The sequence below is a fragment of the Aythya marila genome (genome assembly GCF_965140915.1).
Source record: "Aythya marila genome assembly, chromosome: 4".
Lineage (NCBI taxonomy): Eukaryota > Metazoa > Chordata > Aves > Anseriformes > Anatidae > Aythya > Aythya marila.
In genome coordinates, this window is record NC_139045.1 from 53,302,025 (window position 1) to 53,318,359 (window position 16,335).

General features: G+C 39.3%; 1 protein-coding gene across 3 annotated transcripts; it reads left to right on the forward strand.

Moving 5' to 3' along the window:
- The first annotated feature begins 1,571 nt into the window (after positions 1 to 1,571).
- LOC309877662 (toll-like receptor 1) lies at positions 1,572 to 7,264 on the forward strand. 3 transcript variants are annotated; one of them, XM_082759256.1, is made up of 2 exons: positions 1,572 to 1,959; positions 4,012 to 7,264. In XM_082759256.1, exon 2 carries the CDS (start codon positions 4,102 to 4,104, stop codon positions 6,556 to 6,558), a length of 2,457 nt encoding a protein of 818 aa, XP_082615382.1. In that variant the 5' UTR covers positions 1,572 to 1,959; positions 4,012 to 4,101; the 3' UTR covers positions 6,559 to 7,264. The 3 variants fall into 3 exon arrangements, with proteins under 3 accessions (XP_082615382.1, XP_082615383.1, XP_082615384.1); XM_082759257.1 differs by having other exon boundaries at positions 4,510 to 7,264; XM_082759258.1 differs by lacking the exon at positions 1,572 to 1,959 and having other exon boundaries at positions 4,012 to 4,117; positions 4,510 to 7,264.
- Positions 7,265 to 16,335: the final 9,071 nt, after the last annotated feature.

The following is a 16,335-nucleotide window of genomic DNA, read 5'->3' on the forward strand; positions in this document are numbered from 1 at the left end:
CCCCTAATTAATTAATTAATTAACTGATTAATTAATTAATTAATTAAGAAAGGTATTTAGGAGTGTCAGTTTTATTTTCAGTAGTTCCAAATTTTCTTTATTGTGCAATTGTACAAAATTGTATTTTACGCAGCACAAAACTGCATTTTGAATGTACTTTAACATCTCCTAAAGAAGGGTGGTAAGGAAATTAAACATATTATAAATAAAGGTGTGGGTACTTTTTCATTTGACAATCCTATGTGCGCTGGAGTCAGTTCTGAAGAAAGCTGATGGTATATTTGATTTTGTCAACACAGCAAAGATTTTTCCATAGTTATACTGGAAGGAAAACTGCCATTGTTCTGTCAACAAGTGCCTTAGACTATTCATTTTGATAGATTAATGTTCTCAGTGGGAACCTCTCCTTTAACATGAAGAAAAAACAATATCAGCTGACAATCAGATGGAACCATTCATGATCTCCAGCCTTGTCTATGGTCACAGGTGTCTCAATCTGTAATGAGTTACTCAGATCACTGCATTGAGGAAAGCAGAATGGTTTGCTGTCAGCAGGTTTTAGCAAGACTATCTTCCTCATCAATCTCAAATTGAAAGCCAGAAATCTTCTTCCAGCAAAGCAAAAATATTACATTCTTCTTTGCAAAACTGGAAAGGCAAAAGAAAAATTTTAGAGGAATATAATGCAAGGTTCAGATATACCTGGCACAACTAGTTGTCATACTTCATACTGACATAAATTGTCATACTTCTCCTCTTTCTGTAGCTAAATACATTCTTGCCTTCAAGCCTCCTCCAAGGTGCTGTTTCGTGGTGGGGAGTAAGCTTTTGATGGAGTCCAGAGTCATCCAAGATGCCCCAGTTTGCTCATACCCGAGGGATTCATTACATACGTCATGAATTTAATCTTAAAATTTATTAAGATAAACGAACCTTTGTTCATTTATTTATCTTGGCGTCTTTCTTCCTTTCTGATTAATCTTACTGAAGCATGTTGTGTTAGTTTGGAGGCTCATGGGAATGAGATGTTGGTTTTGGTTATTTACATGTGCCTCTGAAGTGCACTGACTCTCTGCTCTGTTGATTTGTTCACTAGGCTCGTGCTCCTGCTCAAAATTTTAATTGAATGACTGCTTTATTGGATTCCTTCATTCCCAGATTGCCCTCTATGGCTTTAGTCTTCATGGCTGCTCTGCAGCTTTCATATAGAAAATACTATCTCTAGATTATTATTTTTTTCCAGTTTTCTGAATTAAAGTACAATGTGAGTTTTCCCTGATTTAACCATCCAAGCCATATCTAGTGTAAAGATGACTGACCTGTAAATGTTTTGAATTGCATCAGTTTGCCCCATTACTAGATTTGGATCTAGTATTAGTTAATTAGATTAATTAATGTGCTACATTAACTAATCTGCTTGTTGGGGAAACTAACTCAGGAGGGTAGATCTCTGCAAGAGATTTTGATACAAAGAGAAGTTGGCTGTGAAAGTTCTGCTTCCTGTTTTCTGTGCGTGCAAAAGAGGAGATGCAGTTGATGAACTTCCAGAACATCTGTGTAACCATCAGAAACAGACGTGAAATTAGAAATGCAGAATTATTTAAATATTCTTGCTTTTGGGGAACATCTTGTACTGCAGATAGGTTCCTAAACCATACAGTTAGGTAAATATTGCAGAAGTAAATGTACTTTGAGTTTGAACTGCTAAAAATTTCCTTTCATTGTGCTGTTAATACCTGCATTGCAGGGAAATGTTATTCTTTATTGGAATTATGTAGTTTACAGATGGAAAACTGTTCTTTCTACTTCCTGGCACAGTAGTTAAGGAATTAACATCTTGTATAAGATTCTCTAGCTTGAAGATTACATGTGCTTGAAAATCTGTCTTGAGGTTGTTAACTGAGTATGCCGAAGCCTTATGCTGGTTCTTCACTTGGAGGAGAATTCAATGCTCAAAAGGTGGGTAATATTTTCTACTTTATTTACATTCAAAATTTTTTGTTATGGCTGTTTTGGAGTCCATCAGATCTCAGGTGTTGTCTTTCTTCACCAGGGGAAGATATTCTTGCATTTTAAAATTTCAGTGGAAATGCTCATTTGTATGTTGAATTTCAACACAGAAGAAAGGAAAAAAAAAAAAAAGGCAATTTTCATTCTCAACCAACTCTGATTTAATACTGTCATACAATAGTGTTGGATGGGTTACTGCTGATCCTTAATATTGCTTCACTGTATAGATCTACTCTATTCTTTGAGTTTGGCACACTTCACTGCTCTACAGGGTGGATTGTCCCTTGCACTGTACAGCATGGTGTGTATAGTAAACTAAAATTCATCTGGCAATCGAGCATGGACCAGAGAATGTATTATTATTATTATTATTATTATTTTATTTTTTTGTTCCATCAGGAAAAAAAGTCTTGTTTTGTTCCTGACTTCCCATCTCCCCAAATTTTATTTGATTCAAGAGGGTTTTCTTGGAATAATGTCTGAAGAACAGGGTCAGCTACTCTTTAAAGTAATCTTGGTTCTTCTTGCGAGTGATACTGTACTTTGACCAACCATCTCAGCTTCATTTAGGATCTGTTCTGTGCTTGGATTGCCTAGTACAACTTTCTGAAAGATAGAATTTGACTTCTCAGTTTGATTCTCCAGAACTAATTTTATACTTTAATTATTCATGCTTTTATTGCTCTTATATGCTAATATAAGCATATAAGATTCATTCTTATATTGCTCTATATGTTAATTACACATATTTTTGTTTTATTTATTTGGAAAAAAAAATTGATTAAGCTTGGCAGAAGATTTAGAAGGGAAAGGAAAGAGTTTTGATATCAGGCAATCAAATCAGTAGGGACTAACTTATTATCACCCAGAACTGACAGAAAATAGGCTTTTATTTTTTATTACTAAAAGATTACACAGAGGAAGAATCCCTCCCCCTCCTCCCCTTCCCAAATACCCCAACTTCACAACCAGCAGAGGAAAAAAAATGGGTCTCTTTGTCTTCTAAAAGAATTGGTGAGTCATTCATACATCCGGCTGCCTGTCTGTGGTGTCTATGTTGTCTTGTCTAGATAACACAATAGTACTGCCCAAAGCATGGTTTTTCATGGTAGAGCAGGTGCTGTTCTGAGTCTATGTAGGCTGTTGATAGGCTCAAACATTTAGTCATTCTGCTTTTTGATCTCTGGAACTGGATTCCTCACTCCTCACCATTTCTGGGGAGGTTCTTTGTCAAGTTGGCAACTATGGGATACTTTGGAAAATGGAGGAAATGTCTTAGGACACCTAGAATATCTTGGAGTCTTTGAAGTGTTAAGTATTTTCTTTCAGCTATTGAGTACTGCTCCTTCATATGGATTCTCCAGTTATGCTGTGGTTTTCCTGTTAGCATGCTTTTGTACATACTGGCATTACAATAGTAACGAGACAGTAAAACTGGTCCTCAAGCTCCTTGTCTTACTTGAAAAATGGACACCTATGTCTTTGTACTTCCTTGATCTGCGAACTTGGAGGGGTTGCATGGCCATATCCTATCTCATCATGGTGTAAAGAATATCCTTTAGCTCTTGAGGGAAAAGGTTTCTTTTGCACCGGTTCCTGTGAGGGTCCATGGGCCTTTTGGAGTTCTGTCACCAGATGTGTCTGGACATGGGACGTAGGGAAAAAGCAGATGGGAGGTTTGTTGTGTTCTCTTTTACTCCTAAATGCATTGATGTCTGTGTCATTTTTTTAAGATGATTGAGAAATTTGAATTCCTTAACATCTTTGCATTTTTTAAAACATTCCTCTTATTGTATTCTTCCCATTATATACAAATTATTTTCTACATAACTGACAAAATCAATAACTGGAGTTTTGGGCGGGGATTGGTAATAACTTAGAGAAAGTAAGTAAAAATATATATTTATTACATATTTTTTGTATTGAATTTTATTTTAATAATAAACAACAAATTCAACAATTCATCAAATTCAGAAAATTCCATGTGTTTTCTTTTCACAGGGCTGGACTTCTCACTGAGACATATTGAACAAAAAACAAAGATATGCTTCTGTGTTTCTCTAAAGAACCAAGATAATTCTAGAAGGCATAATGGGATCCCTTACAAGTATCTATGTCTTTCCTTGTGTCTTTACACTCACACTTTGGAATAATGTCCAGCCAACTGTGGAAAACAAATTCATTGCAAACTATTCAAGCCTTTTGCTAACTGATGTTCCAAAAAACATTCCACTCCATACTCATGTATTAGATTTATCACATAATAGGATCTCTGAACTTAGTAACTCTGAATTTATTTCTCTTTCTGACCTTCAGGTATTAAATCTTTCTCATAATCTAATTACAGAGCTTGACTTTAATGTCTTCATTTTTAATCAAGATTTAGAATACTTAGATCTATCTCATAATAACATTTGGAAAGTTTATTGTCAAACGCTTGCATGTCTTAGACATTTAGATCTTTCTTTCAATAATTTTACTGTCTTGCCCATCTGTCAGGAATTTGGGACCATGTTTCATTTGGAATATCTAGGATTAAGTGCCATGATGATACGAAGGTCAGACTTCAGATACATCACACATTTACAGCTGAACACTGTCTTCCTTACCTTGGAAAACTTTTCTCTGTACGAGCCTCAAAGTCTAACAGCCTTAAATACAAAGAGCCTTCACATTGTTTTTTCAGCAAACCAAAACTTCAATTTTTCCCTCTTGTATGATGGGATGAGCACTTCAGAAAACTTAAAAATAGTTAATATAAGATATACCTTGAGCTACAAAGATTTCCCCTCTCCTACTTTAAAGCTTCTGAAGAAAATCAAGACAACAGCTCTGATGCTTGACACTGTGGACTTAGAATGGCCTATCATTTTGCAAATTTTCCTGCTTATTTGGTATTCACCTGTGGAGCATCTGACTGTGAGAAATTTGATTTTTCGGGGACCAATAGGAGGGTTGACTGCATATAAATTTGTACCCTTCTTAAGCTCTCTGGAACAAGTAATGTCTTTGGGTGTCTCCATGAAAGCGCTAACTTTAGAGCATGTTCGTAATAAGGTTTATTATTTCAACCAGGAGATTCTATACAGAGAGTTTTCAGAGATGAATATTGCCAATTTGACAATATGTGATGCATATATGCCACACATGCTTTGTCCGCAGAGAGCAAGCTCATTTCAATATTTAAATTTTTCTCGCAATGCCCTGACAGATGAATTGTTCCAGAATTGTAGTACTCTGGCAGAGTTGAAGTTACTTATTTTGAAGAGGAATAAATTTGAGAGCCTTTCCAAGGTGAGCTCCATGACCAAGTACATGAAATCACTGAGGTATCTGGACGTGAGCAGCAACTTGCTGCGTAACGATGGAGCCGAGGAGCACTGCCAATGGACCAAGTCTCTGAAGGAGCTGGACCTGTCCTCAAACCAGCTGACAGAGTCCGTCTTCGGGTGCTTGCCGGTCAATGTCAAGAAACTGGACCTACACAACAACCAGATCCCCAGCATCCCCCAGGGGATTGCTGAGCTGAAGTCCTTGAAAGAGCTGAACCTGGCGTCGAACAGGCTGGCCGACCTGCCGGGATGCGGTGGCTTTTCGGCCCTGGAGATCCTGAATATGGAGATGAACTCGATCCTCACCCCTTCCGCCGACTTCTTTGAGAGCTGCCAGAGGGTGCGGGAGCTGGAAGCCGGGCACAATCCGTTCAAGTGCTCCTGTGAACTGCAGGCCTTCATGCGTCTTGAGAGGCAGTCTGGGGGGAAGCTGTCCGGCTGGCCGGAGGCATACGTGTGCGAGTACCCCGAGGAGCTGAAGGGAACGCAGCTGAAGGACTTCCACTTGACGGAGCTGGCTTGCAACACGACCCTGTTGCTTGTGACGGCTCTGCTGCTGACGCTGGTGCTGGTGGGGGTGGTGGCCTTTGTGTGCATCTACCTGGACGTGCCGTGGTACGTGCGCATGCTGTGGCAGTGGACGCAGACGAAGCGCAGAGCTTGGCACGAGTGCCCCGAGGAGCGGGAAAGCGTCCTGCAGTTCCACGCCTTCGTTTCCTACAGCGAGCGCGATTCCGTGTGGGTGAAGAACGAGCTGATCCCGAACCTGGAGAAGGGGGAGGGCAGCGTTCAGCTGTGCCAGCACGAGAGAAACTTTGTTCCCGGCAAGAGCATTGTGGAGAATATCATTAACTGCATAGACAAGAGCTACAAGTCAATCTTTGTGTTGTCTCCCAACTTTGTGCAGAGCGAGTGGTGTCACTACGAGCTGTACTTTGCCCATCACAAGTTGTTCAGCGAGAACTGCAACAGCTTGATCCTGATTTTGCTGGAGCCTATCCCTCCGTATATTATCCCTGCGAGGTACCACAAGCTGAAGGCTCTCATGGCAAAGAGAACGTACCTGGAGTGGCCAAAGGAGAGGAGCAAGCGTGCCCTTTTCTGGGCTAACCTGAGGGCAGCTATTAATATTAACCTACCAATGTCATTTGAAGCAAATGAGGAGGACGATGATGTTACTTCTACTGATAGTATAACTCAGCCTCTGATTAAGTGACTTGACTGTCCTGCATTAAGTTGTGTTAAAGAATGTTCCATATTTTGAGTTTGTAGCAAAATGTAGTTGTGAAGCATATGGAAATTACTACTGCTTATTTTAACTGTGAAAGTAGTCAGAAGTTTCCTCTTATTTCCCCATCATCGACTAGAGGAAGAGAGAGGATTTTTCCTAGTAATTTCACTTTTTTTTTTTTCCTAGTAATTTTTTTTTTTCCAAGCTTGTGTTGCCTTTGCTTTGGATGTTTCCCATTGATTCTAGCCATATTTGAAAGTAACAAAAGCTCAATGTCATTGGGATTGTAAAGTCATGTACTTAGTCTTTGTTCTGGCAGGGATGTTTTGGAGTTAAGATGTTAGGGGTCTTCTTCCTTAGGTTTAATTAAATAATACAAACAGGAACAAAACTCTTGTTTAAGTCAATTTCTGTATTCTAGCATAACAGATGCCAAGGGTACAGTATTCCTACACCTTCAGACCTCCCTGCAACTTATTCCAAGCCTGTTTTCACTTCTGGGAAATCTTTCCCTTGATCACAGACAGAGACTGCCCTGGGTAAAAGCTGGAAGTTGGAGCCATTAATCCGTGTTTAATATCCTTCTTACTTTGTTGTACCATACATTGCCGCTTGCATAGATTTACCCATCAAGCAATCATTTAATAAAATTTGCTATTGGTTATTTTCAAAATAATAGCTAATATCTGAATTTATGGGTTTTATTGTGTTATACTATTACTGTTTCTGCTGTGCTCATATCAAGCTGTATTGGGCTGCTTGTTTTCAGAAGTATAGCTATATATAAGTACTTCAGTAATATATTCTCTTATTATGAACTCTTTCAACTGTAAGGGTTAAAAAAAAAAAATATGTCTCAATCTGTGACAATTTCATTAAAAAAATTATCTCAGTTACACCACTGTAATTCTTCTGTTAAATTATAAAATGTATTTTATTACTATCTCTCTGGATCAGCTAGTAAGTAACCTACTTCGCAGAGTAGTTTTGTAGGTATTCAGAATGTGTACCATGTGATAATATTGCAGAAAAGCCCCTCTTACTGAAAATAGGAAGCAGAACTTGCATAACCGTTGTGAAAGAGTTGCATTACCAGGGCTGTCACTGAATTAGGTCATCTATTAAGTATTTAAACTCAGGAGGCTGATGTTTTGAGGTAAATCCCCTTTTATCTCTAGAGTTTCACTGAACTCTGTTATCCTGCCCTTTCATCACCAGGCACTGAGAGTCACCTTTCAGGATAAAAAGTGTGTGCTTCACTGGGAAATAACCTCTCTGCTAAAATCAATCTAATTAAACTAATGATACTTGCTGATAGGAGGCATCTAATTATTTGCTGTACTTGGATTTAATTTGATAAACTAATAGATGTCTCATTCTTTTTTTTTAAATCTGTTATTATACTTCCTTGTGTCGTGTCACTGGTGGCGAGGAGCTGTGTAATTATACACACCACCTGATGGAAATGAGAAGCCTTCTGACCGCAACCGTGAGTGGCATATGAAGTGAGTAAGCCTGTAGGAGGATGTGATCCCTAACACAGGCTGCTAACCACCCAGAACTTTGGTGGGAGCCGGTGGATGTGGCGTGCTTGACAAGCAGGCTATTTACAAGCAGGGGAGATGCTCAAATGGGAGCTTAGGGCTCTGCAGGAGGTCATGTCAGCAAGGCTTCGCCCTGCCCTCTGAGTCACTTGTGCTTCATGGAAACCTCACTCAGCAGCCAGGGAACAGGCACTGGAAACGAATGGCAGAGCTCATGTGTCAGTCGGCCTGTGATGGCAGGCTGCAGGGCGTTTTCCACAACAGCTCTGATGTTCAGCCTGGAGCTGCAGCCAGAAGGCACAGCTGGAGTTGCTGCATTTCCTTCTTAGCAAGTTTCCCCTGACTGTACAACATCATTCCTGGTGTAGAATATTTGCTTCCTCAATAACACTGCTGTCTGCTATTAAGCAGTTGTCTACCTAAACTTTAGTGTCTGCTTTATAATAGCTATGGCCAAAGTATGCCTATAATTTAAGGTTTGAAATGCTCTACAGCTCTCAGATACTTAAGGAATCATTCAGGAATATAGGCCGATGCATTAAGCTGGTGAGGGGCTTGATAGCTGCTACCTCTCCAGGGCTCCTCTGAGCTTTGCAGCTGAGAACGCTACAAGAAAACTTTCTCCTCCCTAATAGCAGGCTTCTTCCTCTCCCCTCCAAACCTTTAAAGTCTAAGGATATGACTAGCATTCATATTTAGTGGAAATCTTGCAAAGAGCACACATTGCCCTGTCCACACAATGAGAAAAGAAGAAGTAAGATTTCTCAAATCAGACTTTCCGGTCTCCATAAATGTAATGCAGTCAGCAAGCTGTTTTTTTTTTTTTTTTTTTTTTAACATACTAAATAATGCGTGTGGTATTCTGGGCCTGTGAAGATTGCCTCGTATTTTAGACTGTTCTGAAACTGAAGTTATAAGTAAAAGTGAAAGAAATTATTTGTTTTCTCAGGTTTGCTAAGTATATTGTTTCAAGTTATTAACCCTGTGAGTTCCCTTTATCCTCTGTCCTTCCTACCTCACAAATCTTTCATACTCTTACCAAGAATTTTAGTTATTTGCACACAGTAGCATACCCTGTATCCATGTAAAATAGACTTTGGGGTTTTTTTATTCTTTAATTTAGCATTTGATGGAGTTTCTCATCACTTCTCTGTTGGAACTATTTTCCCCCTTCCCTAAAGCTCTTGTTTCTGTTCAGTGAATTCATAAAGTTTTTTTTTTTGTTTTTTTTTGACCAAATGTAGAAAATTAGGTTCTACATAAACCTTCATAGGTTTCATTAAGCAAGGCGTGTTCATAGAGTTGTTTCTTGGAGAGTTTTCAAAACTTACAGGATATGAATAGCTGGTTAAAATCTTGAAATATTGTCACACTAACGTCTGTATTCATTAAGAATTTGAGAACTGCTGTCACTGCAATCACAGGCCTGAAAGCACACAAGAAAGCAACATCATGTATTGACTTTGTTCATGTTTTGCCAAACCAGAATTTTAACTGTAGAGAATACATTAAATGTGTTTCTATGGCTAAAAATCATTGTAAAGACACAAAATCAATCTCGAATTTTTGAGTAGGTTTCTGTGTGATAGGATCAGACTCTGTGATGGAAGGTGAGACAGATGTAGCAGCTTCATTTCTTACATGTGCGTGGAGAAATATTTTCTTAAAGTACAATGTCTTCATCGTAAATTTTGCTATTTTCCTCAGATAAAGGGTGACACCCAGTGGCCGATTAAATTATCACGGACCATTTCCTAAAACAAAACTCACACTAGAATACGTACAACACATTTTTCCACTTCAAGCTAAAAATACACACAACATTTTTCGCTAGCAAAACTGAAACAAATGATCATGTTGGTCCAGAAAACTCAGGAGCCCCTTGAGATGTGTGTGGAATACATCAGACAAGAGGGTATTTCCCCTGGTCGGGAGATGATCTTCCTGGTTGCAGCTCTCCTGCTGAGTCAGTGGTGGTGATTCAGTCCCGTGCTCCATAGCTTGCTCCTAATAAGTAGGGTGTAGAGAGCATATATTCATCGGGTTTATTCAGAGCAGATCACAAACTCTGCCCGGCCCTCTGATCAAATTGCAGGTGAGGTGTGAAAGCTCCCAAATCATGATTACCTCATACTTCTTTGTGATAACACACTCCTTGAATATCTGATCCTATTGACTCAGGATTTATTTTCCATTGTCTAATTGAAGCAGTTTTGGGGAGCAATAAATACCATCCTTTCTGTACTTTTGGATAACCATTCGCTCTAATCAAATATCATTAGATGTCTCAATTTTTCTTTTTCTGGTGGCAAAATATAAATTATTGAAAGAACAGAGATGAGAAAGTTAAGGGACGCAATGACACTTAGAGAAGGACAAAAAAACTAAATAACTTCAGAGAAAATGGAACAGTTATATTAAAAATCCCTAGTTGCTAGGAAAACACATTTTTGTAGAGACAGATTCAGCTATACATTTGTTTAGCATCCAGAGACTTGGAGCTGAGATAGGCTCCTACAGCAAAGTACACCAGAAGGTATGAGCCTGGCGTCTCATGGCCTACCGGATCTTTATGAGGATGGGTCAAAACTTCTAGCTGGTGTTTGACATCCACCAGAGTTTCTAAAAAGACACAGACTGCCCTCAGTTTTGTGCCAGAAGTGATCTCACAGCTCACAAGAAGGTTACAATCCACTCCTGGCATCCTCCAGCCTGTAGTCCCATAGCCCCCCTGGGAAAAAAAAGCCTGGTGGCCTAGGCCAGGCCTGCGCTTGGCTCTGCTTTTGCTGAGGTGAAACACATGGGACCAGAAGCAGAAAGCCCCAAGTTTAGTCAGTTTTTCCTTTTTGAACATCTTCAGAGACTTTAAGCTCTGGGATGTTTTATATTTAGTGTTTGTGATTCTGTCAGCTAAATGGCACAAAATCCAAAGCATCTGTCACAGGAGTAATAGAAACTTGTCAGACAAAGTCACATCTGTGCAGAGTAAAGTCTTAATTAGCTTGCTTGAGAGTCACAGTCATTGTTCTGGTCTATACCACTGTATATACTTCCATTGCATTGGTAGGTCAAAGGCTCTCCAGTAGTATGACAGAATCTCTTTATCTCTAGCCAGTAAAACAAATGACACATGGTCTCCATATAAAATAACATACCCTACTGCCCTCTGGTTTTGTCCTGTTTTAGCAACACCAACAAAATGTGTGATGCAAGGAAAATATCAGAGATCTGAGGCATTGTTGGGAAGAAACTGCCTCTTTCTAAAGGAAAAAAAAAAAAAAAAAGGTTTTAAAGCTGATTAACATTATATTATGATTTTTTAATGCTGTCACAAAACTGAAAACGTCAATCCCTTTTATTACTTGAGACAACACTGAGAATATTTCATTTTTTGAGTACTCAATTTTGTCATGTGAAAATAGAGTTCACCAATTAACTGGGAAAACAAACAAACAAACAAACACCACAACCAAAACCAAACCAAACCAATGTCAACAAACAAACAAACAAAAAAACATACCTAACTTTGCTGTCCACTGTCACCTAGGAGCTGCTGTGGTGGCCCATAACCCTGTTTTAGTGGTCCACTTCTCAGTTGCCCATCATACACTCATACCCCTGAGGGAGGAAGCCAGTTCTCTTCACACAAAATAGGAGCCCATTCTTCTAGAGCAGGCACATGCATGTCATCACCCCTGTCCTACCCTGGGAAGCCCTTCCAGAGCCATGCTCTTTCATAGTGATGAAAATTCAATTCTGCTCATCGTAAATTTGTCAGACAAAAACCCATACTTCTTTTACATATTTATTTAGAAGCCTCTTATCCAGTGCAGGGCTCCAACTTGGGGTATGTGTGCCTTGATTTCCCTTTCTACCCCCTCCAAGACTACCTGATGGCTGGAAGTATCTCCTGAAAGATTTTAACCAAATATGTAACCTGCATGCTTGCTAAAATCATTAGCTGCTGTGTTAGTTTTGACTAGAAGAAGAAAGCATCTGTTTCTGCTTTTAGATTGCTTGGCACACATTAATATCTTGGACAAGTTCCTGGCTTCTTCTCTGTCACCTTTGCACTGTTTCAGCGATGCGTAAACCTCAAAGCAAGCTTAAGAAGCATTCTTAAGTCTCCCCTGAGGCTGGAGATCATGACGTGGCGCTGGTCCAGAGCTGCAGATCCCAGCTGCCCTCTGATCCCCAGACACGTCAGAGAGCCAGGGGGTTTCCTGGGGGCCTGGGCAGCCCCACAGAGAGCAGCTGATGACAAACCTTCCTACTCATGGGCTGAGCAGGCGTGTCTTGAAGCCATTCCTGCAGCCTCTCACAGTGTCTTGCTGGGTGTACCCCACGAGGTAGACAGTGGTGTTGAAACCAAACGAGCCCTGCAGATAACCTCACTGAGAGGCCCTTGGGGAAGGTGCTCTAAGGCAGTCTGCTACAGCAAGAGCTGTGTCCTTCTTCTTAAAGGCACGTGCATAAGGGATGAGCACTGCTCAGTGCTGCCCATAGAGAATTTATTTATTTTTTCAAATCTGCATCCACAGCTTCCAAAATTTCTCCCTCTCCCTTCAAATGGCTGCTTTAACACCTAGGTTCACAATGTGGGGGCCTTTCGCATGTGCTGAAGAAAACCATCATGCTTTGGTCCTGTCTGCACATTATTTGCAAACATCCGTCCCCTGTGTGCCCCCTTCTGGCACCTTGGCCCATAAAGGGGTCTGCAAGGAAGAAGGGCTGCAGGTGGCCTATGCAAGGCACTGACATTGAGCAGGTCCAACCCACCTCAGTGTGGTAATCACCTCATCCTTCTTAATGGCAGGCTCCTTGGATTAGAAATTAATGTGTTTAAACACATTTTACAGACTCTCATAGGGTGGGATTTTCTTGGGGGGAAGGGTAGGTTCTTGTTATTTTTATTCAGTACCGATTTTACACACTTCCTTTGACACATTAATGAACGTTGTGCATGTGTAACTATCTGTTGTGGTATAGTAGATGATGACATGACCAGAAATAATATTCTGATGGCTTTATTAACAAGTATAATACATATGTATTTTATACTAAATATAGTATGAGGACTGTACAGTACAAATTTATGTTCACAGTTTGACATGACAAAATGTCATTACTGAATTCCCATCGGACTACCAAAGTAGAAACAGTGAAAGTACATTAAACATTCACATCTTTAGTAAGAAAGATTACCAAAATGTCTCCATATTTGCAAGTTATAGTAATGTACACTAGAAACCTTTAATTACCCATTCAGTCTTATTAGCTTATAAAATATATTACATTTTATTAAAAAATTCTGCATAGTTTATACATGTATTAAAGTAAATATAACACCCCTGCTATATTTGCAGGTGAGAGATGCTAAGCCGAAAGATTATTTTGACCCTCTAACATTTAAAGTACATAAATAGCAGAAAAGTACTAATATCTGTAAAATACAATGAAAACTGGTGTAGCCCTCTGAAGATATGTAAAATGGATTTGTATTCACCTATATTTTGCTAACCTTGACAGAGACGACAACGTATTTGGACAAAATGTGGCATTAGAAATACCACTGCAGCATGGCAGCGTACATTTAAATAAAACCACACTGTAACACCTGCTTAGCTTTATACGATTGTCATAGAAACTAGTAACCCATTATAATCAAATGGTTTCAACAGGAACTTTTTAGTAGAACAGTATTATTTGTTTCCTACTGCACAGTGCAACACCGCTAGTGAAAGATGTTTTTTGAAATACACACCATCTGTAGGATTATTTTTTTTTTAATCTTTTCTAAACCGGCTTCTCTTTAGGTCATAGATGGAAAGACCGGCTGCTAAAAAGTATTTAGTTGTATATATTAAAAATTTTCATGGTACCCATCAAATCAAAATTTGCTAAGATGAGTCAACGAGTCACTCAAGATGTAAACGCATGTTTTTCAGCAAAAAGACGAAATCCTATTTGCCTGTGACTTTTTTGACATTCCACAAAGACACCATAGACCCAAGTGAAAAATTGTACAAACAAGGCATTTACATGAAAAAAATCTCAAATATTTCTATTTAATATTTAATTTTTTGTTGTCCTAAATCACAAGGCACATAGCTAAAGACATTTCAAAGTTCTATTGCATCTCCACTGTATTTGTCCCCACCATTATCATAAATATTTTCTGGAAAAAAGGTACATAGGCTAATGAATGAACATAGTAAATAAAATAGATTAAGTTCTGCAAAGTGACTCTCAGGTAAAAAGAAGTTCAGCCTTTAAGGTATCTGATTTTATATTTCTAGTTTAAAATAATAAAATAAACCCACAACACATTAAAGAAAACATCTTGCGAAAGCCTTAAAAGAGAAATCAAGCATTGGAAAGAAATGTTGCTTAAGCATCCCAAATTTTAGGCATTTGCATTTGTTAAGCTAAAAATGGGATCAATTGCCATTAACCCGCTTACAGATTAATAGGATCTCACCTACTTTTTCCCCCTAAAATCGTTGAGAACTGTTTTTATCCCAGGATAAAAGCTATTAAGTGGCTGTAGACCTGTGCTTGATGCTACAGAAGTTCCAGGCAGCCCCCTCAGTCAGCAACAGGTCTACAATTATCAATTACCATCAAAATCTTGAGCCAAATGAAGGAGGCAATTTCTGACTCCTCACGATGTTGCTACCACTGAAAATAAGGAATGAAAATCCAACGATAACCATCATTCTAAAACAGCTGCTCGAGAGCAGCAAGCTTATCAATGTTAGTAACAAACCAGCCAAGCAAACAGGGACCGATTGATTTTCCAGGTTTTTCAGTTCTGGAGCTAAACCGATCAGGGTGAGTCCAAGTGAAGTCCTGAGGATTTGGGGTGAGGTAACAGAGCGTATGGATCTTCTTCATAAAAGCTGTACACAACCAGCCCCAGCCCAGCACTGTGAACTCCCATTCTGCCCATTCCAGAGCACAGATGAAGGACTCTATTCCTTAAATAAAATTGCTGGTTTTGTATATTCCCGTATGTAAGATTTGTTACACAATTTGAACAATACTTTGCATTTTACAGCAATCACCATGAGTACGTTTCTCCCCTTTTTCTCTACTGTAACAGGCATGTGTCAGCTGAACACCTGGTAAACCCTGTCAGCAAGGGATGGCTCCTCACACTCAGTCTCACGTGTCTGCAATATTTCAGCTTGGTGTTAGACTCCACAGGATATAGAAGCAGAGTGTTCCTCTCCATCGGTCTTAATGTACCCACCTGCAGATGGACACTCCACCTGTCTCCTCCTGGAGGATTTTATCAACTTCCTCCTCCCCACAACCCTCCATTTCCCAGTGGGTATTTCCAAGAGGAAGGAACATCTGACTTCATCATGTTTACAGTGCAGGGAATGGTGTTTACCTTACACAGGGGAAAGAACAAAAACTCCATGGTGTGCTAGAGTCTAGACAAACACATCCTGTTTCCTTGTAGTGCCATGATCTGCCAGCTAAAAAGACAGAAACCTTCCTTTCAGTGGTGTTCCACATACCAGAACATTCCTAGGGGCAGCTGTAGGTTGTTTGAATTCAGCTTATTCTACTTGTATTCTACCTATGGAGGTGTGTTTGCTAACTGACCTGGGAGTGAGGCGTTGCTGATGTGACATTTTAATGCAATTTAATGACATATCCACAGGGAAGCTTAGTCTACCTAGCATTGAGAGACTACTGGAGTCACAGACCAGAATTGTCAAGTGGATGGTTTGGTATACGTTTTTATCCAAAACAAGATACATGACTCAATTTATCATCAGAAGTGCTTCGTATTTGATGCCATCTTGTCATAAAAATATTGTGAATTAATATTTTAAAATACTGTAGCGTATTAAAGTGGAACTCGCAACAATACAGTTCGGAGCATTTTTGACATGACAATTTCTATTTTCTGAGGTACAGCAGAAAGCAAAAAATATTTAAAGGAAATGTAGGGGAGTGATAACGGAGGGATAGCCTATATCCCTGAAATGAGGTGTGGTAGGTTTCTATGAGTATCTTTTAATGCCATGTTATAGGAGAGTACCGTATGTGTTCCATCCATACAGGTGCACAGAAAACAGACATACAGTGTCACGCAAGGTCTTCATTTAACAAATTTAAAATCCACCAGGGCTTTATGCAGTAAGGACAGGACTGTACACTACACTATAATACAGAGGACAGATGACATTGGTTTAGATAC